Source organism: Topomyia yanbarensis, chromosome 1, assembly GCF_030247195.1.
Source record: "Topomyia yanbarensis strain Yona2022 chromosome 1, ASM3024719v1, whole genome shotgun sequence".
NCBI classification, from domain to species: Eukaryota; Metazoa; Arthropoda; class Insecta; order Diptera; family Culicidae; genus Topomyia; species Topomyia yanbarensis.
In genome coordinates, this window is record NC_080670.1 from 176159648 (window position 1) to 176185270 (window position 25623).

General features: G+C 40.4%; 1 protein-coding gene across 6 annotated transcripts in view; it reads left to right on the forward strand.

Moving 5' to 3' along the window:
- LOC131682103 (Ca(2+)/calmodulin-responsive adenylate cyclase) overlaps nucleotides 1-25623 on the forward strand; it is a 162729-nt gene that overhangs the window by 120378 nt on the left and 16728 nt on the right. For 5 of the 6 annotated variants that reach the window (XM_058963324.1, XM_058963332.1, XM_058963358.1 and 2 more), the window contains 6 exons: nucleotides 9251-9564; nucleotides 9626-9979; nucleotides 10113-10925; nucleotides 11127-11366; nucleotides 23460-23648; nucleotides 25345-25611. In XM_058963324.1, the coding sequence (XP_058819307.1) occupies nucleotides 9364-9564; nucleotides 9626-9979; nucleotides 10113-10925; nucleotides 11127-11366; nucleotides 23460-23648; nucleotides 25345-25611 (2064 nt within the window). In that variant the 5' untranslated portion in view covers nucleotides 9251-9363. The remainder of the gene's footprint in view (nucleotides 1-9250; nucleotides 9565-9625; nucleotides 9980-10112; nucleotides 10926-11126; nucleotides 11367-23459; nucleotides 23649-25344; nucleotides 25612-25623) is intronic. The other variant, XM_058963366.1, reaches the window with a different exon arrangement.

A 25623-nucleotide genomic window follows, 5' to 3' on the forward strand; every position in this document is an offset into this window, starting at 1 on the left:
GGGATGATCGCGAAGGGCTCAAGCATTTGTATATTAACGTGTTTGTCACGTGTATGTGACTTCGCGTGTATAACTTCGATTTTATTATGACGTAGTGTGTATTTTTGTTTGATCGCGCGCGGACCGTGAATCTGAAGCTTAATTTTTAGTGTATGGTACAGATGGTTTCCCTTATCACTGGAGTTCCAGGTCAAGGCACCATGGAACGTGTTGTTAAGTGAATGTGAGCGTCACTTTTTTGATTGGTTCAACTGAAGACATTATTCCAGACTGCTAGAACCGAGGCAAGACTTCCGGACGTGACCGTTTCATGATCGCGCGAGTGGTGGGTTAATGTTTGAGACCGCGTTTGGAAGTTTAGAGATGCTACGTTTACTTAACTACCGGGTTTTTTTCATGTAGGCGAAATCGCGGGCGTAAGTATGTGTGGATTATTGCAATTGCACGGTCGCGTTTGTGGCCAGGTTTGTGCTATCGCGAAGGCCACGAGCGATTGTACCTTTATGAGTATAGATAGCGTAGTGGAGATATTCTAATAAAATAAATCATAACATGCCAAATAAAGAAAAAAAAAGATGCAAAGAGCTTGACTAGAAGTGTATAAATTGAAAAATACTATTTTGGTATACATAAATAATGGAAAATCAAACTAATAGATGTACAAAAGAAACAGACTAATAAAGTAAAATAGAAAAACACATGTAACATGCAATCAAACTCGTCTAAATGCAGCAAATGTTGTATATTTATCATTAACGACAATTGCATGCTGTTAGACTTTCATCATGCTATGCTGGCCGGGAATGGATGACTCACATGCGTCGGTAAATTTATTTTACCCTAATTTATCCAACCCGACTTTCCCGAATGAATAGAACCAAATGCTCAGATTGATCACCAGAAGTATTAGTCACTGTTATACCATATACGTCAGTTCTGCATCCATTCCCTGGCCCAACTGTCACAAATACTCAGACGAATACATACATAGATAGACATATGACTAGCACATAAGTTGCACACTAGTACGAAAAACTACGATTATTACAAAGCTACAACTAGTAGGTTTCTATTTATTCTACTTTATTAAATTAATTTAATTATTAAATAAATTTAATAATAGTATATGATCGATGACGAAGTCGACTGATAAATGGACACACAATGACTCCCACTGTGAGCCCCGTCCACGAATACCACCAATAGAACAATATTTGCAAACACGGCATACAGCAAAAGTCAATCCACGTCGATCCGCCAGTCGGTCACGCCACCACGCACAGGCCAGTGGTTTAGCGTTTGTATGCGCAGGTGCAGAGTATGAAAAAATATATATCATAAAAAAGGCGCATAAGCCCTCTCGGTCTCCTCGATGCACCACTATCTAGGCGTAATGCAATAACCATCTTCAAGCAATTGTCTGTCAGAGGTTCTCTAGGACTGATGCACGCAATATGCTTGATGATGTTTGCAATACCGTCAAACCCGTAAACCTTGGGGAGGGAAGTTAGGCTTTTGCAGCTTATTGAAATGAAAAGAAAAAAAGAAAACGCACATACTGGGTCAAATGTATTAACTCGAAGAATCTATCATTTTAATGATCGCCTCGAAGACAGATCACAACAAAGGTAACAGAAGTTGGTCTCGTTCGGTGAATGCATATAACCTGGAAACCCTAGCCATAACTGCATGAATCGATTGGGCCTAGTTCAGAGATCTAGGCACTCTTTTCAATAGTGTTCAAGTGGTGATAATTCGGTAGAAACACCCCATTTCTTTCTTCGTTACCTGCAACCGGAGTATGTCTATTCTCAGACCACGTTGTGTACTTATGACAAACAGTCCCTCACGTGTCAATACTATAAACATGTACACTACGGCAACCCCTGCACGGGAATACCCAAATTCGTAGCACCTATCAATCAGAAGAAACAAATACAAAAACTCCAACACAAACTGTTATCAGTGACGCCATCATCCAGTGGAAACTGAAACCTACTAGTTGGCCGTACACGATCATATTTTTAGATATCGATATTTTAGTGTATTGATAATGCAATGCAAATAATCGATTGATAAAACATCCGACCGATACCAAACAATCAGTTTTAATTATTGGATTTGCCGAGGTTATTAACAGGTATTCCAGTCCAGAAATTGGTGTCCCTTAGAAAAAAAAATATTGGCACTCAGGTTGGTTTGGCTTAACGCGCAGGCCATAAAGGCAGACAACAAATATGCTGATTGACTGTCGATGTAACGCGCATCAACATGCCTCTCATTCGACTAGCGAGCGCAAAAATATATATAACGGATCTTATATAACTTTGCAAAATTTGATTGGATCTTTTAGGTACTCCACATTGACGGCTCTGCCTGAGATGAGCTGGAAAATTTTTGTTTTCTGCGTTGCTTCCGAAATATTATTTGAAGATCATTGTTTGTGTAATCTTGTTTAGCACAATGAAAGTTACTAAGTTTGAAAACACTCTACCTCGTTTTTCATCCAAAATTTCGAAATGGACCTCCATATTTACAGATAACTCGTCGTCACGTTAAAAAACGACCTGCATCGTTAACGAGAAAACGGGGAACAAGAAAGATGGTTCCATGTTTGCAATCACCGAACCAAAGAAACAAAGTATTCAACGATTTTCAGGACACCAGTAGCAGCAGTGATGATAGTATGGACGAAAGCGATCTCCAAGGCGGAGGATCAAAAGGGCTGTTAGGTGTTATCAGGAGACGCTGAAAATGTTCCACGCCACAGAATAGAATCTTTGGACGCACATAGATTGCATTGGTAGAGTTCGATATTTGTTAAATAGAAATAAAAGACACTCGGCTCCGTTAAACTCGCATATTGAGCCATGTCAAGTGAACGAGATGGTGGTCAGCTATTTTCGTCTGCGTTCCTTATCAACCTATGTTTGTTGGGTGATCCATCAACAGTGCTATCTTTGTAAATAATCGGCCTTTGTTATGCCACTATTTTTTGCCGATCTGATTTAACCGCAAACAACTAAGTAGTATTAATTTTATTATATTCAGAATTGCAAATATTTTGTCGTATGTAATTTCAAATGTTTTTTTTTTGATTTGATGGCATTGTAAGGGAACACCTAATCGCTGGGTGATTCCAATCCAGCTGACCTATCTTTGGACTGAGCAAACTAATTCTTTTCTGTAGTGTTTATTTGATCAACTATGGAACTAATCCATTGGGCATTTGCTGTGCGTAGGGAATACGTATGGTCTTGTCTGAGTGGAATAAGCCCTTCTGAGATTTGCGTAGATCGTATCACTCAGGGACCACTCAAAATTTCCTAAAATGGACTCTCCCTCCCCCCATGTAACAAATTGTTATACTTCTATATCCCCTCCTCCCCTATTACGCAACAAATTATTTGACTTTTTTTTTTCTTTAGTGAAAACATGTTACGTAACGTTCTAGCTTACTCCTCCTCTCCCATATGTCACAAAATGTCGCAATTGCGTTACGTAATTTATGAACGGTTTCTTATCAAGGTGCATCCAGATTTGTGTACCTCTTTACCACGTCCTACTAACAAAAACTTCTTCCCGTGGCAAACGTGGAGAGCACAGAGGTATACACGGACGCCATAACAACGTTTGTTACACTAACATTTCTTTCCCTTCCCCGATGATTGTAAGAACGTGACGGGCGTCGCTATTGGCATTTCAAAGCATAGAACTCTCAAAACGTGCACATTTAGAATAAGTAGCTACTCCCAGGCCCCATTCGTTGATTCGCTTGTTCTGGTGCTCATGCTCATGAATGTACATCGGTTAAAAAAATCGTTCTCTCGAGATTTCCGATTTACGTGAAAAAACAAATATACATTCCCGGGATTCGGAAATTCCAAAAACGCAAAAAGTTAGGGATTTCTGGGAAATGAATTCACGAGCTGGAAGCTCTAGCCTCTTTACAGTGAAGTTCTTTCCATTACAAATTATAAGCGAAGGAACATCTTACCAGGCATTAATAACGGTCTTTGAGTGCTTAGAATGCAACTGTAGTACCTTATCCCTTCATTCGTGATTCTGCGACCTGGATCTACCTGTGCTCAGACCACGCTGTGTACTCACGATAACCAGTCTCCCAATTGTCAGTAGTGCGAACAATCGGCCAACTACAGGAAACGCTGCGCTGGATTAGCAAAAAAAACCACGTATAACAAATTAAACAAATACAGCGGCCTTGTCATCTTCAATTAAGGTTAAAATGAGAAAGCTTCGAAAAGCAGCCATCTTGGAAAACGAAAAAGCAGTTTTTTCTCAAGCCGTTGGAAAATTTTTACATAACAATCAATCAGTAACACTCTACCAGTACCCGAATACACTGATTCATTTTCATGAAAATTCTCCCAATGGTGTGAGATTTTTTTTTCTTTTTCAAAGATGGTCGCTTATTGAGGCGTTCTCAGTTGAACCTTAATGCACAAATTGTTGCCCAACTAACTACACATGTTGAACCGTCAACTAATGCTGATTCAGCTATGACTACATCTGAAACAACAAACAGCTCCGTCGACAACAAGACGGAAAACGAAAAAGATAGTTTCACAACCGTAATCTGCGAACCGAGGAAGCCAACCAAAAAAATCAGCACGCTCCAAGACAGCAGCAGAGATGACAGTTTGGACAAAAGTGACAATCAAAAAAGCGGATCGAATGACTCTCAGGCTCTATCAGGCGACGCTGAAAATGCTCCTCCGCCGCTGAAAAGAATCTCCGCACGCACTGGTAAATTGCGTGCGAAGAATTCGATGGACGCACATGACAGGATCGTTATTATTTATTTGTTGTGCGTATTTAAAGCAACACACAGCTCCGTTGTTAAGCTCACACATCAAGCCGTGTCAATTAAACGAATTATAAAAAAACTACAAGGGGCAGCCCTATGGGGTTGCACGAACTTTAGACGTAGGACTATACTACTTAATGTAAAATATTTATTTTCTTAGTACTTAGTGTGTGGGAAAAAACACCCGGACCGGTGAATCAAATTTTAGACAATATAATCACATCTCATGTATAGACCAAGCTTTCTAGTTGCTCTCAAACAGATCCTAAAAGTTCAAACACCAATGGATAACCCCAAGTTTGTAGATGTTTTTCGAAGCCACAGGATTGAAAAATGGTTAATATTACATCATGAAAATTCAATTCTTCCGTGACAATTTTTTGTGCCTGCAAAATGCCCTGTGTGTATGCAAAGCTCATGATTTGTTGGGATATTTGCATTGATCGGAAAATGCTTTCCAACGCTGCGCATTGCATACATACAGAACATTTTGCCGGTCACCAGAAGCTGTTCATTTTACCACCGCCACATGTTCATTTTACCAACTCGCTATAAACATGTCTTATTTTTGGACATGTTTAGAAATTAAGAATCATGTTTGAAAAAATGTGTTTATGACGAAGTATTTTTACCAGATATGTACAAAACATGTCTAACAAGAAACATATAAGGTGATTGTAATATCTCATTCACTTATTAGTTAGAAAATATTGATTTTGCTTAACGTGTTCATTTTACCGCCAGTTCCCTTACCTACCAACACATTCGCCCCAAACATTGAACCCAAGCGCACAATGCAAAATGAGTCAACGCTGATGATGATGATGGGTAGAGCGAAAGAGACAACTAGTACCACCACGACACTATTACTGCATTTCACTAAAATTCCACGCGGCCTTTCCCGATTGAAAGGAACGGCCGCGCTTAGCCCATCTGTCATAATATCGTGATTTTGCATAGCGAAAGGCTGAATAATAACACATTTTGTTCCAAAAAACAGCCCTGCGTTATGCAACACTTTGTGCAGGTTGATTATACCAGTTGCAAGTGGGGCCAAATTCACCAAGTTCCGTAAAATTCCTTTTAAATTACAGAATTGATAAAATTGCTTAGATGAGCTAAACTATTTAATCAAATCCTGTTTTAAAAACTGTCCTTGCGTTTAAATTAAAATGGGAAGCTTATTACTACCACTACATTACTTAATTTCAAGCGCAAATAGCAAATACATGTGCTAGTTAAACCAAAAATTTACTGCCAACACTACAGCGGCATTTAGGAAGCAGTTGGAGCGGTCGCCTGTTGGACGACACAGGGTAGCGTCCCTTCACAGCCAGTGTAACGGATTTCTAGCTCAGCTACACTGGCTGTAAAAACAGAGATGCCAGGTACTTTTTTCAAATGTCTGCAATAATAATTTTAAAAGTCTGGGAAGAACAAAAAATGTCAGGAAAGCTAGTGTAACCAAAAGCCTTTATATTCAAAAATCTGTAAATATCTGCAACCAAACTAAAAAATCTGCAAATATCTGCGTCATCGAAAAAATCTGCAGCTTAAATTAAAAGTCTGCGAATTTGCAGACTTGTCTGCAAATTTAGCATCACTGTGTAAAAAACACAGCGCAGTGATCTGCTTCGCCAGCCGTTCAACAGGGAACTGAGCGTGTCTGGCCAACAGAGATGCCAGGTACTTTTTTCAAATGTCTGCAATAATAATTTTAAAAGTCTGGGAAGAACCAAAACTGTCAGGAAAGCTAGTGTAGCCAAAAGCCTTTATATTCAAAAATCTGTGAATATCTGCAACCAAACTAAAAAATCTGCAAATATCTGCAACCAAACTAAAAAATCTGCAAATATCTGCAACCAAACTGAAAAATCTGCAAATATCTGCATCATCGAAAAAATCGGCAGCTTAAATTAAAAGTCTGCGAATTTGCAGACTTGTCTGCAAATCTGCCATCTCTGCTGGCCAAGTCCGTTCTTTAAATAGTCGATGATGACGTCATTCATAGAAGCGTAGCGCGCTAGGTACACCAATCTGTCGTACAGGGCTTGGGAAGCGCTATCTTCTGTGTGTTAATGCGCGATATTTTGACAAGGTTGTATATTATTTAATTTTTTAATACTATGATATCAAAAATCTTTGGGTTTATCTATTGGAATCTATTCTTAGAAGTATTTCGGGGCGATTTGCGCAAAAAATTTGAAAATTTATCGTGAGATGGCTGAATTATATGCGTTTAAAATTGGACCACTTTTCGTTACATACCATTTTTGTAGAATTTGCAGAGTGCACCCCCATATCGAAAACAAAGACGTAGTCCTACGTCAAAAGAATTATTTAAATATCTTTACGCACGATTCGAGCACTGAACTCTCATCCAAGCAAGCGAATCCATCCATCTTCTATCTTTTTACTGCGTCTTAAGGCTAGTTTACAGTTCGGGAAATGGATCACGGGATTTCGCACGGGATTTGCGTCGGGATTTGATCAGGGAAAATTTCCCGCTGAGATCTCTCCAAACTGTCAAACCAAAAACTCTGCTGCTTCTTAAAAATACAAACAGTATCCAACTTGCAGCGAATTGTAAACTTTATAAAAATACTATTTTCCCCGTCGGAAACAATTTGTGTTGAATTGTTCCCGGCCGAATTTCTGTGTGGAGAGTTTTAAAATCCCGTGATGTTTCCCGCGGTTGGGTTTACACTTCAGGAAAACTGTCATTTTTGTGTAGACTTATTTCTCGTCACGGGATTTGAAATCCCGAGCTCCATTTAAAATACACAGGGACCCAAATCCCGTGACACGTTTTCCGGACTGTAAACTAGCCTTTATCGTGGACAAATAAATCACACAAAACAAAAATCAGTTACCATCTAGTGGGCCTACGACTAAACAAACTCATTATCAATTCCACATAGGACAAGCTGTTTGTTTACATTTGTTGTTTATTTTGTCCTGACGGGCGCGCCTTTTTCGCGATTAACAACTACTACTTCACCGGCGGTTGTCGAACGCAAAAACAACACCTCTCCGGCGAGCAGGCAGCTGCTTAATGGTTTCGTGCGAAATTCCTTTGTTCTAACGATCTGTGATATGTAATACGACAATATTGACGTTGTAGTTAAGTTTTCTTTTGATTTGACAGCTCTTCAAAAGATAAGTTGCGGTTTAGCCACCGAAATCGATCACCGGTTCGGGTGCTAGTTAGAACTTTTAAGTGGATTACTCCTTCCTATCCGATAAGATTGACAGTCCGATCTAAGTGTTCGCACTACACCGGGCTATAAGTGTAGGAATATGTCCCCGTCACCTATACCGATGCTTTCCTCAATCATAACCCCTTCTCGACCAGCGTCCCATCGCCTTCTAGCGAAGACTCCATATCAAGAAGACTGGCAACTCTGTCCAGAATCCGGAGACAGTAACAGCAACGCCACTTGCGGGTAAAGGTGGTACTTTCCATAGTGATGCACACACACATATACATTTTTACATAAAGCTTCCTCCCTTCTTCCAATAGAGGCGCTGTAACCTCTGTCGCTTCTCGTTTGTATGGGGGAAGGAAAGAGATATCAGTCTTCTTGATATGGAGTCTTCGCTTCTAGTATTATTATTTTATTCCAAAAACGAACATAAAACTCAACTTGAGCATCGGTTTTCATGCCAACCTGAATGTGACGGCCTGCTTCGAGTTGTAGTTCGCAAAGCCACGAGCAAGAAAAAAACACTTGGTGCTAGAAGAGTTTGTCGTCGCATTATGTGGCGTACATATGTCAAATTTGAACACGAACATTTTCAATGCACAGCAGCAGGTCTCACACCGAACCGTTGACGCATGACCTGCTACAGAATGAGGTTACCAGCGGGATACTTTGCCGCGGACGCAAAACAAACTAATCAACCACCGATCCGAGAGGTGAATGTTGATCAACTGTGCTCAAACTAAAGAATCTTAAAACTGCTGCAGCTGCCACGTGAGAATATGTCACTTTTTGTGGCAGAATGCTGCAAGCTTACGAGCAATTACGCTCACCTTGCCATATAAACGTTTCATTATCGCGGGGCATCCATCAACGACCGACGGATCCAATGCAATCAATCACAATTCACAGTCGGATGATGAGATGACCTACGTCGCTAACAGACGATACACTCACACGGAACGTAAAATAGTAAAGTGTATTGTCCAAACAACAGTAAGCTGAACCACGTTGAAGTTTGTTTATACTTACCCCCCCCCCCCATGCAGCCGCGCGCGCTCTCGCGGACTTCACTTTATTTGTTTACTACAAACATCGTTGCTGCCCCAGGGAGGAAGCTATCTCACATGTGCCAAGTCGCTAATTTAAAATGCAAATTGATCTCTTCAGCACTAAAAGCGCTAACGTCATTTTTTTCGTTCTTTCATTGATTCGACAGGACTCCCCGAGCATCACATCACGCTGGACCGCTCGTAGAAAGTGCCGGGACGTTTGCGTGTGCTCGGCGCAGCGCTACTTCCCTTCCCAACCACCAACCGGCACCGGTAGACCATGGATCACGCGGTTCACGCGGCCCGAGGAAGACCATGGAACAAGCTGCGCTTCGAAAACAACGAGCTAGAATGTCTGTACCAGCGGTACACGCTAAAGCTGCAACGGTTTTCCGTGACCGGGGTGGTTGCCCTGGTGGTGGTCCTGTGTGGCGTCATGGCCGGACTCAGCCTTGGCTACAACCAGGCACCGACGTTGCATGTAAGTATTATTGTGATCATCGTCAAAACGGTTTTAAAAGCATCATTTTCAATCTTCGCAGAACGTTTTCAACTCATTCATGTGCCTGCTGTTTGCGGTTGTTTTGGCACTGCTACAGTTCCGGTTGATCCGGGACTCACACCTGCCCTATCTCTGCTATGGCATACTGTTCTTCACGGCGGCCTTCTGTTTCATCTCGATGCCAACGGTGGGAATTGTTTTTCCGGTTGACACACGGGAAGTGATGGCTGAAGGCGTCTGGCAGATTGTGTTCGTGGTCTTCCTAGCTTATGCGATGATGCCGCTGCAGATCTGGGAGGCGGTTCTGTTTGGGATCATACTGCCGTCGATTCATGTCGGACTGACTGGGTACAATATATTCAATGGGAACTTTCAGTACTTGGCGTATCAGCAGGTGAGTTGGTGGACACAGTTAAGTTCAAAAATGTTGAATTTGTAAGGTATTTTTATTCTTTTAATGGCCCATTCAGAGCACCCTCAAATTAAGCCTTTTGAGCTTCAAACACTTTATCATTCTCATCTTCCAGCTGGCTGCCAACATCGTCATCTTCGTCGGGGTCAACGTCGCCGGTCTGGTGGTAAACGTGATGATGGAACGTGCCCAGCGGCGTGCCTTCCTCGATACGCGGAATTGCATCGCCGCCCGGCTCGAAATGGAGGACGAAAACGAAAAGCTAGAACGGCTACTGCTCTCGGTTCTTCCGCAGCACGTCGCCATGGAAATGAAGAACGATATTCTGTCGCCGGTTGAGGGACAGTTCCACAAGATCTACATCCAGAAGCACGAGAATGTGAGCATTCTGTTCGCGGATATTGTCGGTTTTACGGTCCTAGCTTCGCAGTGCAGTGCCCAGGAACTGGTGCGACTGTTGAATGAGCTGTTCGGGCGGTTTGATCAGTTGGCTCACGATAATCACTGTTTGCGGATTAAGATCCTAGGTGATTGCTATTACTGTGTTTCGGGCATCCCGGAACCGAGAGCAGATCACGCACGTTGTGCCGTGGAAATGGGTCTGGATATGATAGACGCTATTGCTTCGGTTGTAGAACAGACGGACGTCATTCTGAACATGCGAGTTGGAATACACTCCGGTCGGGTTCTATGCGGAGTTCTTGGACTACGCAAGTGGCAATTTGACGTATGGTCCAACGACGTTACGCTGGCCAATCACATGGAAAGTGGGGGAGAACCTGGACGGGTGCATGTGACCCGGGCAACGCTAGATGCTCTCGGAGGAGAGTACGAAGTAGAAGCCGGTCACGGCGATACGAGAGATTCGTATCTACGCGATAATCAAATCGATACGTATTTCATCGTTCCACCCGCTCACAGGAGAAAGGTAATTCTATCATGACATGACACATTTATTCTTCCGTCTCCGCAATTGTGTGACAGTTGCTAATATTTGTCCTGTTTTCTGTCCCCTCCCCCCGACCGTCACTGTAAACTAATCCATGACATTTCCGTTTTATTTTCCAATGTATTTGTTACCACCCACCAACCCCATGATGCGTGTTCGTTCATGTTGAATGTATGACAGCCGCTGATGCTCAACACTCTGGGTGTCCGTTCGGCGTTGGGAGCGGCCAATCGGCGTAAGCTGTCCTTCCGGAACGTATCGAATGTGGTGGTTCAACTGCTGCATACCATCAAATACTCGGTACCGGTGCCGTTCTCCCATATGGCAACCGGTGGCTCGCCGTATCCGGGCGGAAATGGACCGGGTGGAGCTGCTGGTGCCGCTGGCGGAGGAATGTTTCTCGATAGAAATGCTCGCAAGGTAAGTTTTGATTCGTTCGTTTTTTTTTATTTTCGTTCATTCTCAATTCAGCCTAGCTAGTGCATATATATTCTGTCGGCTGCTGCCGATGGCTTTTCGATGTTGTGCGCTTCTCTTTTTTTGTCTCTTCCGCTTCCCGGGTTCTATCGAGCGCTGATTTTGTATAGTTCTTTTTTAAAGGTAGCGACAAAAAAAAAATCTTAGTTCATTAAATTCGATTGAACATTGGCATGTGCAGAAAGTGCAATTGAAACTGTAGAGTAGCAAACTATTGTATATTTTTTTCAATTTCTTCTCTTTTTCATATTTATTTATTTCATGTTTTGTTAAAATCTAGGACCCGGTAAGTAGTTTAGCCTGTACCCAAATCTTTCGTCTAGTAGTTAGTCGTAGTCGAGCAACCAACACGCTTTCGATGTTGTACAGATGACAAGTTGATACCTAAATTATGTTCAGTGGAAAATTATGCTACACATTACTCAACGTAATAGAATAGAGGTCAATGTTTATAGTTATTGATTGTACTAAACACTTGTACAGAAGGGTTTTGTTTACTGCTCGGAGATAGTAATATGTGACAATATATTTTATCCTGGCTCATGTTAAGTGTAATGCGATGCGATTCTCGGGCTTTGAACAAAATTGGATTCATACTAGATAGAGCGGTTTGCATGCAACATGTAGAAAACTAGCAAGACATTTGTAAATATTCGGAGAAATGAGTTCGCATGAAATAAGAGCCCAATAAAACGACGCACAGAGGAGTAACTAGAACAAATTCTTGGCCAAAAACCAAAATATTTTTTTTCGATTTTTTTGTTTCGTTATATTTTTTTTACATACCTAAGAACCTACTGTATAACGTGGCAAAACTAGGAGTATATCAACAAATTGTTTAAGAATTTTTGCATGTACGCCCAATGGTGATATTTTAAGGGATATTTTATTCGTTTTCGTTATATATTCAGCAAAATCGCTTTCTAGTGATGATGACTGTATTAAATAAGATAATATTATTACAAACGTAGTTCAACACAACCGTTTGTTTAACTTCAGCTTAAAACTAACTAAAAAAAGTAAACTTGCTGTGTATTGCACCAACTTTAAAAAATACCTTGTTTTAACATTTTATTCCAAATTTGAATTATAAAAAAGTTACATTATACGGCTAGATCCAGCAAAGTTGCTGAAGCAGTATTACAATACAAGATTTCAGCTATACAAAAAGTATTCGAACTCTTCCGATCTTGTCCGATCCACCAATCCCAAGCGATTTGAAAATATTGAAATTTTGACTAATTTGAGGTACACCGAAATGCTGTAGGGCCAAATATTATGTTTGCCAACATGTATCTCTATGAAAATATGCACAGGCGTCCCTTTTCTTCTCCCTTTCCCACTGATCAAATGTTTATGCAACTGGAAAAATAAATGTATTCACAAAGATCACCTAGAAATTACTAGTATTTGAAAGGATATAGAAAATTGGTCTCTGCACTGGTAGGTGGGTAGATGCCAAATTGTTCCAAAAACTAGTAATTGTCTATTTTTAGTTCATATTAAGGCATAATAACAACAATTGCAGCAGCAAATAATTTTGGCCAGGATTCGACCTCAATTACTCCTCTGTGCGACGCCTTGACATATACGGCATATGCAGTTGCGTAACCTCGTTTTCTATTTCGACCGATTTCGCGGACGACTTTTACATATTTTCAGAAATCTTTACTGTTTTATGCGTCACAGGTGATAAAAAGATTTTTTTGGCTGAAATACAAATTCCTACCATAACAAAATATCAATACAGAAATTCAGCACAAACTCTCGCCCAACACCAAAGTAACACCTGCATCAGCGAAGTCATCATCCAGCATTTTTTTTTGTAGTTGTCCTACTGGAGCTGTAAAGCTTGCTTCTCGGTAGGGCTCCTTATCAGAATCACTCACTACAATTGCAGGCGAGAGGGGAAATGTCACCCACTAAAACACTGCTTACGGCTAATAGCGATGGGCCGTGATTGTTATTGTGGTAGAGAGTGTACGATTCAGATGTGAGCGGGTAGGGACATGATGATCGCGTGGAAATGAGCATTTAATTGTTCGCACTTAAGACCGCGTTAATCAGGTTGTAAGTGCTATAGCGTTCGCAAAATTATCGGTGTTTTTTGTGTTTGCGAAATCTTGAGCGTAGTTATGCTTGAATGATCGAGATTTTGTCTTTGTGCATCATCGCGAAGAGCTCGAGCGTTTGTATATGAAAGTGTTCGATCGTTTGGGCATTTGTATGTCGTATGCGCTAGTGTGTATAAATTCGATATTGTAACCGTGTGGTCATTCGCATATTCGCGTGTGTTCTTAAGCAATCGCGCGAACCGTGAATCTGATACTTTATTTGCAGTATAGGATTCAGATGCTAGAAGAGAGTGTGTCCCCTCATATCACTAGAGTTTTCGGTTATGTCGCCATGGTACAAGTTGTCGAGTGCATATAAGCCTTATTTTTTCTGATTAGTCCAACTGAAGGCATGGAGCTAGACTGCTAGGACCGAGGGTAGGGACTTCCAGGCGTGACCGATTTATGATCGTGCGAACACGTAGGTTTGCACAATCACGCTGTCAATTTTCTAATCAAAATTTATTTTATTCATTATTTTTAGAGTTGTGCAAATGTAGGTATGTAGCAAGGTTTGTGACCTGCGCGTGATCCGTGATCTTGAAGGAATTGTTAAAAATTCGTTGGTACTAACAGGATGACTTAATAACCGGAACGTTTTTATGTTGGCGACGTCGCCAACAAGTATCTATTGTAATGGACGTCCTGAGAGTCCCGAGTCCCGACGCGAAACCCAAGCCCGATCGGTAACGATCAAGGGGCTCAGCAAAGCGGTCGAAGTTAGAAAATACCCAACCGCGAGATATCACCAGAAATCTAATACGCACCCCACGCCAAATGGACCAAAAAGGCATGAAACGTCGATATCCAATGCCATCTGGAAGAGATTTTGGGAGAGAAATGGCTCCTCCGGAATTCAATCTCACAAATCTCCGAGGAAAGTCGGGAAATGCGGTCTCCCTCTTCCACGGTATCACTGCTCCCAAAATTGCACACTTGCCGAGGTAAACAACAGGTGCACCTCTAAACCCAAGTCCCATTATTGCCTAAAAGCCGTCCAAACTTCAAAAAGTCAACTCCAAAAAAAGGATGTCCTCTTCGGAACGACACTGGATCTCGATGCCCCAGGCACACTAAAGACATCCGGCATCAAAAATTCGAATTCGACCCCGGTCCTTGCACCCCTCTCCTTCCTCAACGGGTAAAACCCCCGGAATATCGATCGTCTTACAGCCATGTCCGACTTGGCCCAAACTACGCACAGCTTCCGCCCCTTACCCACAGTTTCTCAGAAACCAAATTTATGTTTAAGTTGACTCAATTCCCAAATAACCATAAGCATTAGGCAGTTAAGACCTTGAGATGATCTGTCCTCGAAAATCAAGTTAGACGATATAGGTTGGATCAGTCGCATTCGCACTACCAGAAAGCTCTCGAGAATGCCAGGGAACAAGTTTCTCCAAGTTTCGTTTGAGACGGATTCCTCTTCTCCATACTTCGACGTGAATCTTTTAATATAATCCATGCTAGTGCGCCGTGCTAAATTGTAAACCGTGTGGTGACCGGCGGGCTAAAATCTTTTGCATTATTTCAAAAAAGAATAGAACCACTGGGAACCATCTCCCATGTCGTAAGAGGCGACTAACAACATGCTAGGAGTTCCTAGGTCATGGTATTGCTCCGTACCGAAGACTTAACCTGGACGGACCTTAAGGTTTTGCATCATAACCTTTATCCATTCTGTATTGAGTGAATCACTGAAATAATGTCGCTTTTTCTGATTCGCTATTCCCGATTGCGTACCAACGTTTTAGGTTTATTCTGGCGGTTGTACAATAGCCGTAAAAGATGAAGTCTAATTCTACACTAATTAACAGCATATATTATTATACCGGCTCTTCCACGCCAAGGTATAACTTTCAAAGCTTAGGTTTAAAAAATTAAAAAAAAACAAACTTTCATGTGAGTTTGTTTTTTGTGTGGCAAGTGATCTGTAGATGCGTCAAAATAAGGCACTTTTTTATTAAATCTGAAACCGTCTTCCGACAAATCTACGTTGACGAATTTCTTCAAAAGTGACTTCTTGAGATCTCATGAAGGTCTGACACTAGCTACTTTTGCTTTCCTAAACAGTGGTATACATTTCAACATTCCAGAACTTCACTCTGTCAGAAATTGTAGGGCCATCAGAAGCTAAAAAGCTTCGTAAAATCGCACTCCTGGGCCTTTCTTCAAAATCATCCAGTGCAGTACTCTGCGTCTCGCTTTCGAGTTTGAACCGCTCATATGGTGTCGATCTTTGCCACTATTGCTCTTCTCCCATCCATTCTTCTTCTGGGCCGCCAATTGGATCAAGAGCCCTTGTCGTTGTGTTTTTTGGTTCCATTTGGAGTCCCAAGTAACTGTTGCAATTCTCACTACGCCCAATTGCTCAACTACCTACGCCCATGAAATTGAGCTAAGGCTTTTGAATAATTCTTCTAATTTCTTCTAATAAGCATACCAATGTGGTAAATCATAAATATATTTTGTTATTTAGGTATGCTCTATGAAATATCATATCATTCGAAGTGTCAGATTTTAACTGAATTTTAACCAAATGGTTCACAGCCTTACTAGCGAAACTAGCGAGGTAAACTAACACAGTAGGTTGTTTCAAAATGGCATCATATTAAAAATACATCAGGCTTACTTCTTAAATGAATGGTTGGGTATTGAGACAACTTTCTTCTTCGGAGTGAACAGTGTTGGTAAAAAACATGATTTTTGACATTTAATTCGAACTATCGAACTTTGAACTGCTATAACTTGTTTTAGAGATATTCTAACACCATATATCCTTCGGCAAAGTTGTTCAGCATATCCTGGACTACACTTTTATCTAATTAGTTGCATACCGAAGGAAGTAGAACTGAAAATGCAGAAAAGTAGGATTTCCCATACTAATTTCCATATAAATTTCAAACACAATGCGCTACACCGGGTCAAAACCAATCGACCCCAAATTTAGCACAGTTATTTGGGACCCCAAATGGAACCAAAAAAGTGCTGTGCTCGGTTGATGTGGTTAGAATTACGGTTTTCTATATACCAATGCCCCACTCTAATAAACATTCGTTTGCAATTTGGCATTTAACACAATTATGGAAACGTGTCTGATAGGGAGAGTTGAGATGCCAAATTGTCATTAACTTTTTGCAGTGAATTTCTTCACATTCATTTGGGATACCTTTTATAGTTTTTGTACGCTTGCTTTGTACTGCAAACTTTGGAAATGATCTTTAAAGTGTTAATAAGACGTAATACTCTCGATGGCTGGCTTAGCTAAATCACAATATCTACCAAGGTACATCCTGATTCATCTCCCTAACTACACCCTAAATCCGACGGGTATGTTTCTATTACTTTTGGGTAAGATTATATTGTCTTTTCGGTAACAGACCGCGCAATTGCGCATTGCGGTATTAAACGCATATTCCCGCTAAGGTAGTAAACGGTGGAATGACGAATTTCGGTTGCTGCATCACACAATCAAACACTTTTTGAGTATGTGCCAACCTCGGCTCTGTTCGTCTGCAGGATAATTCGGTCGATTTCTATGATAGTATTAGTACCAAGTCAAGGGGGTGGTCGTAGCGTAGTTGGTAAATCGATTGCCTTGTACGCAGCGCACCTGGGTTCGAGTCCGGATCCCCACACATAGGGTTAGAAATTTTTCATAAGAGACTTTTCTAATCCGAAGAGGCGAATGATTCCAAGGTTAAAACCTCTATAATAGAAATAAAGAAATACCGAGTCAAACCAACTGGAATCCTGTCGGATTTATGACCTAATTCAGGCTGAAATCTGTCCCAATATTGGCAGAAACCAGCCGGAATCACGAATTTTTTAATGGGTAGGTTGGATAGTGAAATGAAAATTTTATGCAGTTTCCGGATCTGGCCTAGTTGCCAGATCCCGATCTGGACCAGTCCCCAAATCCGGTCCTCCCGGATTCGGGCCAGTACCCAAATACGGACCAGTTCATGGAGCTGGACCAGTACTCGGATCTAGCCCATCCCCCTTTTCCTTTACCAAGTCAAGACCTGAACCAGGCGCAGACTTGGTGCTTAGATCCAGACTAGTGTCTGGATCCGGACCCTCGGTTCACATACGTGGAACCAGGAAAGACTGTTCATGTTTTGTGCACTCGCTACCTGGCTATTAACGTCCGTGATAGAAAAGAAGTTTCAATCTAACACCAGCCGAAATACTCCACCATTATTCCGAGTCGTTTTTTTCTGACTGTGCTTTGAAGCTAGCCGAGTGTGAGCCGATCTTCAAATACGGAATGTGTCGTGTAGAGAAAATCGAAACTCTTCTTTATCCACGTTGTTCACTTCGCTTGGTGCGCAATACAATGACAAACGAAGTGCTACACACTTCCGGACAATCCGACGCGTTAATATTTATTGTATAAGAATTGATAAAACATGAGTGCGACGCAGAGAAGATTTGAATGTTGAATGAAAATTTGAATCGCCGTTTGGGGAATTTTTTGTTCCGACCGTTTTAGTATTAAACGTTTTGTTATTAGAGCCGAGTTTTGGGTGTACTAACACCAATTCTATCCTGCGACACTTGTGGATAATGTAGATAATTCCTCGGTCATAATAGTCACAAGTGTTGAACTAACATTCCTTCCCATCCCAAAATTGATTATTGATCATACTATAATCTTAGTCTCTTCAGGTTGCACGTTGAGTATGATGTACTACTCCCAAGTATCATGCAATTGTTTCAATGTGCAATTTCAACAGGCTTTGATCAATGTCGGGAAACTCACAGGCGGTCAACTAAGCTAAGCTAAGCTAGTGCGCCGTGCCAAATTGTGTAGGCGAATTTCCGTCAGATCATTGTCCATGTACACGGGGATCGCGGTTTTGACGTTTTCTTATTTGTATGTCGTGGTGAATCTTGTTCTTCGCTACGAAGCTTTCTGTTCCGGCTAAGAAGTTGAACCTTATATGTAGTAGTTGTCTCGTATGATGTAGCTGTATGTGTGACACTTCTAAGCTCCATTTTCACCTTGATCAACGGGAACCTAGCGCACTGTATGTCTAAGACGAGTCTGCGTAAAGTCAATCGTGATTGTATTCTCTCGCAATGGGCGAAATTTAATTAATAATTAAACCAAATTCATTACAAATTTTCAGCTTACGAGATAAATAAACCATTACAAAGGGTCCAGTACAAAATGCTAAAAGGATGGTACACAGAACATTTTGACGTCGTCATTATCTATCTGGATGAAACATTATGTGATGTGAGCCGTAAATTTAACTATTAATATGATCAGGTACTCGGTAAAAATCTTGATTCCATTAATCCTAATGATAAATGTGTATATAGAACACAAAAACCGGATTCGCTTTTGATTTGGGCTGCAGTAGCTTCAAATGGTAAAAAAATACCTGTTTTTTTTCTGATTTCGGATAGTGTGTACGTCTACCTGTAGTTTTTACAGCAGAAAGTTTTGCCATGGATCGAAAATGAGTTTCCAGACGTTGAAATTTGCTTTACCCTAGATTCAGAAGCGTGCAGAACTGATGCCACCACATTTTTAAGCTTTTTTGGACTAAGGAAATGTGGCCTCCTTCATCTCCGGATGTCGACCCACTTCGATTTTGCAATGTGGAGCATTGTTGAGAGAGTCACCAACGCTAAACCAAAACGAAACAAGGATGCTCTAAAGGTTACGATTGATAAAGCATGGAAAAATATTTCAAAAGAAACCGTGCGAGTCAGCTGCTCCTGGAAGACTATCGCAAATATTAAAGTCGAAAGGCTTCAATTTCGAATGAATTTAAATGATTGAATCTGAACTATGCAGGAAACATTTCGCCAAATTTTCCGATTTTTTCATGTAGTAAAGAAAATCTTTAAAAATATTTAAGGAACCGTTTTATGGAGCCGTTTCTCTACTTTGCCGATTTTGCTTCAAAACTGGAAACGTCGGTAACCAATGAAAATGAATTATAATTATTTCTATCACCTGTCTACGACGTATGGGAGATTCGTAGGAAAACGGTTCGTATTCCCGTTTATAATAATTTAATCAAGAATAAATGTATATAGTTGTTGATTATTATTCAAAAAAGAAGAAAATGGCGCGATAAATTTTTGTTTTATTTATCACTGTGCAATCGGGCTATCTCAACAAGCTACTTCTACAACCTATATGCATTAACTATACTACTATCGGCTCACCGTTGTACCTATTGATATGTGCAGTGCTTTCTGGTCACAACTATGGCCGCACACCTGGCTTTCCAAGAGCGTCATGGTGGCTCAGAGACTGTCCTTCCATGTTGCTCAGGTATGCATATCCATACATATACGCGTATATTCATACATGTATACCTACTAAAGGGTGTTTCACATCAAATTGTATCACGGATAAACGCTGTAGAAAATAACACATTGGGTATTTTCTCTTGAAAATTTGGGTAGAGGTGGTTTAGAGTGTATTGTTTACACTGTATTTTTATTGCTGTCAGTTTTTCGAAAATTGAAAAAATGGCGTCACCCGACAAGCAACGTCGCGAATTGATGTCGCGCAAGCACCTGGAAAATCCTCAACTCTCTCATCGGGACATCGGAAAACAACTCGGAATCGTGCAGCCAATGGTGAGTCGTATGATTAAACGTTACTACCAAACTCTGAGCATCGAACGCAAGGAGAAATGCGATCAGAATGGAAGAGTGATTGCAAAATGCCTGTTCTACAACTTTGTGGAAGACACCTAATCTCTATCTCTTTCCATTGAAAAGTTAGTGTTGGCGCCCTCTATGCGGTAGCATGTAGAACTAAAAAGTTCTATCCAAAGCATGACTCATATTAATTACTATAATTCATGTGAACATATTGTTGAGCTAAACCTAACGATTATTTCACAAAAATGTTTAGTTTGTGCAAATAGAGTAATGATACACAACAATGTTGTGGACAATTAAATTATCTTTCTTATTTTCACTTATAGAGATAATACGATGCATACAGTGCCACCTAGCGGCAAAAATGCGTTGGTGGGTTTTCTCCATGTAAATTGTCGAAAATTCCATACAAACTTCAGGCACGTTGGTCCGGTAGCTAGACTTGTCCGATTTGTTTCAAATTTAGAGCAAGTACTCCTGGCGAGACTAGGAATCAACTCAGGTGTGGGCCGATAGAGGTCACTTTTTCCTGTCACTCTAGTGTACACAGAGATGCTGATGAAGCCTCATTGTCTCATCATGGATGATGAGACTTATGTCGAGGCGGACTTTCGACAACTTCCGGTGCTACTGTTCTGCCCAACCCAGCACAAGTTTGATATTCCGAAGGAAGAAAGGAAGAAGAAAGTTTGCCAATAACAAAATGATTTGGCAAGCGATCTGCTCATGTGGCAAACGGAGTACGCCAATCTTGACTACCGGGACTGTACACGGGGAGATCTACCTTAAAGAGTGTTGCTTCCTCTGTTGAAACAATACTAAGGCCCTAAGATCTTCTGGCCGGATCTAGCTTCGTGCCACTATTCAAATGTTGTCTTGGAATGGTACGAAGCCAACGGGGTCATTTTCGTATCCAAGAACCCTCGCAACGCATCGGAACTAAAGTCTATCGAAATATACTGAGTAAGTATGAAGAAGGCATTACGGAAGCATCTCAAGGAGGTAGAATGTGAGGAACACATGAAGAAAAAGATGGTTTCCGTACAGAAGAAGCTGCAATCAGATTTTGTACAGAACCTAGTGGGTGGATTTAAACGTCAGATATGGTATTGAAGTTGAATGAAATAAATATGCCAAAAGCTTACTAGTGGGTTATATTTTATTGTCAGAAAGTTTGGGAAGGATCGGTCCGCTAATTTTCTACATCGTTTTTTCCGTGATGCAATTTGATGTTCATGGAACCCGAAATTTTGTCTTTCGCTATTTTTGTACATCATGTGACGCATTTTTCCATGCGGCACGTTGTGCTAGTTATGTACAACAATGTGTTTTGCCTTGGCTTGCAACGAGAAAGATAATAGTCCTACATTTCTAACATGATGAAACTGGATACAGACAATTTCCAAACAAAATAGCTATGATAATTTCTCAATTATGATCCATAGTATAATGGAAGCATTATTTCAACAGCCACATCTGATAAATACATTGGCGTACCGTATTTGGTAAATCGATTGCTTTGTACGCAGCGCATCTGGGTTCGAGTCCGGACCCCCACACATAGGGTTAGAAATTTTTCATAAGAGATTTTTCTAACCCGAAGAGGCGAATGACCTTAAGGTTAAAATGACTATAATCGAAACAAAAAAAAATACATTGCATTGTGGATTCCTAGAAGCATTACAATTATTGCACAATGTCTACCATTTATGTGGTCACAATATGTCAGTAAATCATTTTGCATTTGTAGACTCTAAATCTTGTATTTTTGTGCAGACAAATAACAATTGGGTCATTAAATGAGAAAAAAAAAACTTTTTTTATTACATACATTGATAAAGATTTCGTGATTGCAACAATGTATTTTTCCAACTCAGGAAACGTGAAAATAAAATTAAAATTTAAAATAAAGAAATATGTTGACAGTCTGGATTTGACACTATCAGAAGGATTTGACATTTCGAATTTCACGACAAATGATGCCCTGTCAGAAAAAATGAACACATGTTTTCCCGGTTTTCCCGCAGGGTTATTTTTATTTGACATAAACACCATACAATGAATATAGTTTTTTTTCATTTTGGGTGTTGTCTTGATGGGCCAGATGTAACCAACCGCAGTTTTCCTATGTATGGTTGCCAAGTTTATATAAGATTTATTTTAATAAACAAAAAATCGTTTTTACGTATTATAACGAATTTTTTTTTGAAATGATGTTTTATTATGTATATTGGACCTAAAATTTATCGAATGGAATGGGAAACTGTATATAGCTTAATGACCCAATTGGTCCACATCTTTTAAGTCGAAGCCTTCATTTTGCTGACACTTACAATGATGTTTCCTCTCGTACCCATCTATAACACTGTAGTCGAGCAAATCTTACACTCATCTGGCAGAATAATTTCATCCTTTCCCTAAACCCAGTTGGTAATTGGAGCCGGGTGGAACTCGGTGATTTGATTGTATACTTTTTTACTCATGACAAAACGGAAATTGAGTGAAAACGACGAGTTGGTAATGCCGCTAGTTAAATGACACCGCCGTCGATTAAAAACTTTATTCTGTAATTAAAATGTATCAATCTTTTACCTATACAAAATTAAATTGTAATTACGCTTAAGATTGACATCGGTCGTCGAAGTTGATTTGTTGGTGTTGTTCGTTTAATAGAGTCCTGAGTTGCTAAGTTTCAATTGCCGCAAGGTTCTACTGTATCGATTTTGTTGGTTTTTTTCGGCATAGAGTACTTTACAGACATAGCTTGCTTCACTTTTTTGACAGTTCACTAGTACTGTTTACACCGAAAATTTTTGTCAACGATTCGATTGTAAAGAATTAAACAGTAAGCTGTCAAAAATAAACTAGAATGGTAATTTTTGACAGTTTGCTACTGTTTACATCAACTTAGAAGAATTCTTAACGATTTGCTTTGAGCAAGGATGCTTTGAGTAGGTAGTGTTGCCAGTTTTACTGGCATGTGCAACTTGTCGAGAAAATTTGGCAGTTTAGTTTGTTTATCCGATAATCCGGATATAGTTTAACAGATGTTGGATGCATAATATTAGCTCAATTCAAACCGTTGAGTAAACTAAAAGATTATTTTCTTATGAACATAATTTAGTAGCAAATTAATAAATTCGTTTCCCTTAAAAATAAAAACAACCTCAATAAAACAGGTAGTCATTTACGTTGACCTCAGTAGAAAAGCACAGAAAACGAGACACTCATTTCATACTTATACAATATACATATTCCACACGTGTCATTGCTAAAACACATTCAGGTACTGCACTTGCAACGTCTGCTGCACGCAAATCCGTTTCAAGCCACTCTTGCAGCAGCAGCAGCAGCAGAAAACACGGCCCTGATGGCCTCCGCCTCCGGTAAGCGTTGCGGTGTTGATTCGACCGGAATCAGAACTGGCTGCCGCAGTGATTCCACCCAGCGCGACTCGGAAAACGTCACGTTAAGAGTGAGAGGATTGCATAAATAGTTTCCTTTGTTTGCTTTTCTCGGTATTTACGTTTTTTTCTCTCTTACTCTAAAGCTCCCTTCGCCGTCTACTATGATTATTTTAACCGTTTAATTCATCACCGTCTCATGCGTCGAAAAAAGTTTTTTCTCCGTTTCCTCTTTGAGTGGTTTAGTAGTTTTATTCTACTGTCGCTGTGATTTTTCCTTCTTTCAAAGAGGCCGAACGACACTTAACAAATTATTACCGACTCACCACCTTGCTGCAATTTAATTTCTCGCCACTTATTCGTCGCCATCCAAGCACAATTCTTTGACGCACTTTTAAACACTCGAAAAAAAAATACATGCACAACACATAAATGCTTGTTCGCACTCACACTGCACTGTAGCAATCCTTTTTGTACTAGAGGTAGATGATAAGTTGTCGGTTTTCATTAGAATATAATTGCACAATAAAAAAGTATGGAAATTATTTATCAATACTTTTTCAACCAAATAAAATTTAGTTTGATTTTGTTCCCGAATTTTGATTGATTTTCGCTAGATTTTCTTTCCGTGTTTTGTTTTGTTTTTTTTTTTACTTTTGAGTGTAATTGAGAATGGACATTAATGGATATTTTTTTGCGGTTGTCTGATGGCTTTCAAAGATTCAACGTATTTTGTTACACCCTTGGGCATTATTTAGTGACAACAACGGAATGACATGCATGGCTTTTGAGTTTGTTTTTCAGAAGTAGAATTTGCGGAACATTTCAACTCACATGACAGCATCACGTAAAGGCCTAGAGGGACTATCACACTCAATTCAGGTCGACAATTTCCGCACAGCCGGCGAAATATTTTTCGAATCTCAGCTACCAATGCCACTTTTACTGAGTTCACAGCAAAACACATGTTTGCTGAGATCCCCGCTGCTCAGATGTATAATTGGAAAGACAACAGAATTTTTAATTTTTTCGTTTTCGTTAAACCGACTGACATCTCTAATTATTGTCAAATTTACGACAAACATATGATTACGGCCTAAAAGCCAACTGTCAAAATTCACTTTGAATGGAAATTCCGGACAAACCGTTACGCGCCAATCACAGATGTTAGTAGTAAACGAACGAGAAAAGTTTTCTCTTTCATAAACTGTTGTGAACTGTGTTCGATTAGTAACGGTTTGTCCGGAATTTCCATTGAAAGTGGATTTTGACAGTTGGCTTTTAGGCCGTAATCATATGTTTGTCGAGAATTGATTGTTAAAGTAATTTTCGCATGAGATTTTGACATTCAAAGTTAAATTTTAAGTTGGGCAATGGTCCAACTAGCGGAGGTCCAACTAAAAAGCGGTCCAGTTAAAGTGACCAACCAGCGAATCACGACCGGAGTAGGAATTTTATTCAGTAGCACTACCAGCATCCCGCAAGAACCGCACATAGCACATCTCTTTTTCAACGCCACATTGCCTGTTTACTGTGCTGTTTCTTAGAATCTTAGGTTTAGCGTTGTAGCATGCAGCTTATTACGAATGGCGAATGCACTGTAGCTGTTTCTCTAACGACAATGATATTTTTTGTACAATGCACATTCTAATGCCAAGTTTTAGCTATACATTTCTCCTACTAACAGTATTTTTCAACTTCTTTATTTTTCTCTCGCTCCTGCTGCGATCTATCCGTCGACGTTCCACAACAACAACTACCACCCAGAACAAGGTAACGGACAAGTTCAAGCGACCGTTCAAGAAGCGTCACTCCAGCGTGTACCATCAACCGTCGAATCGGGTCAACAAGTTCCTGTCCCAGGCGATCGAGGCCCGCAGTGTAGATCGGGAAAAGTCCGTTCACGTCAAACGCATTTCGTTGCAGTTTCGTGAGAAGGAAAAGGAACGACAGTACCATCAGGACTTTGACCTGGGGTTCACCACCGCCATGGGCTGCAGTCTGTTGCTGTTGATTCTCAGTGCTGGTCTACAGGTGGGTTCATGT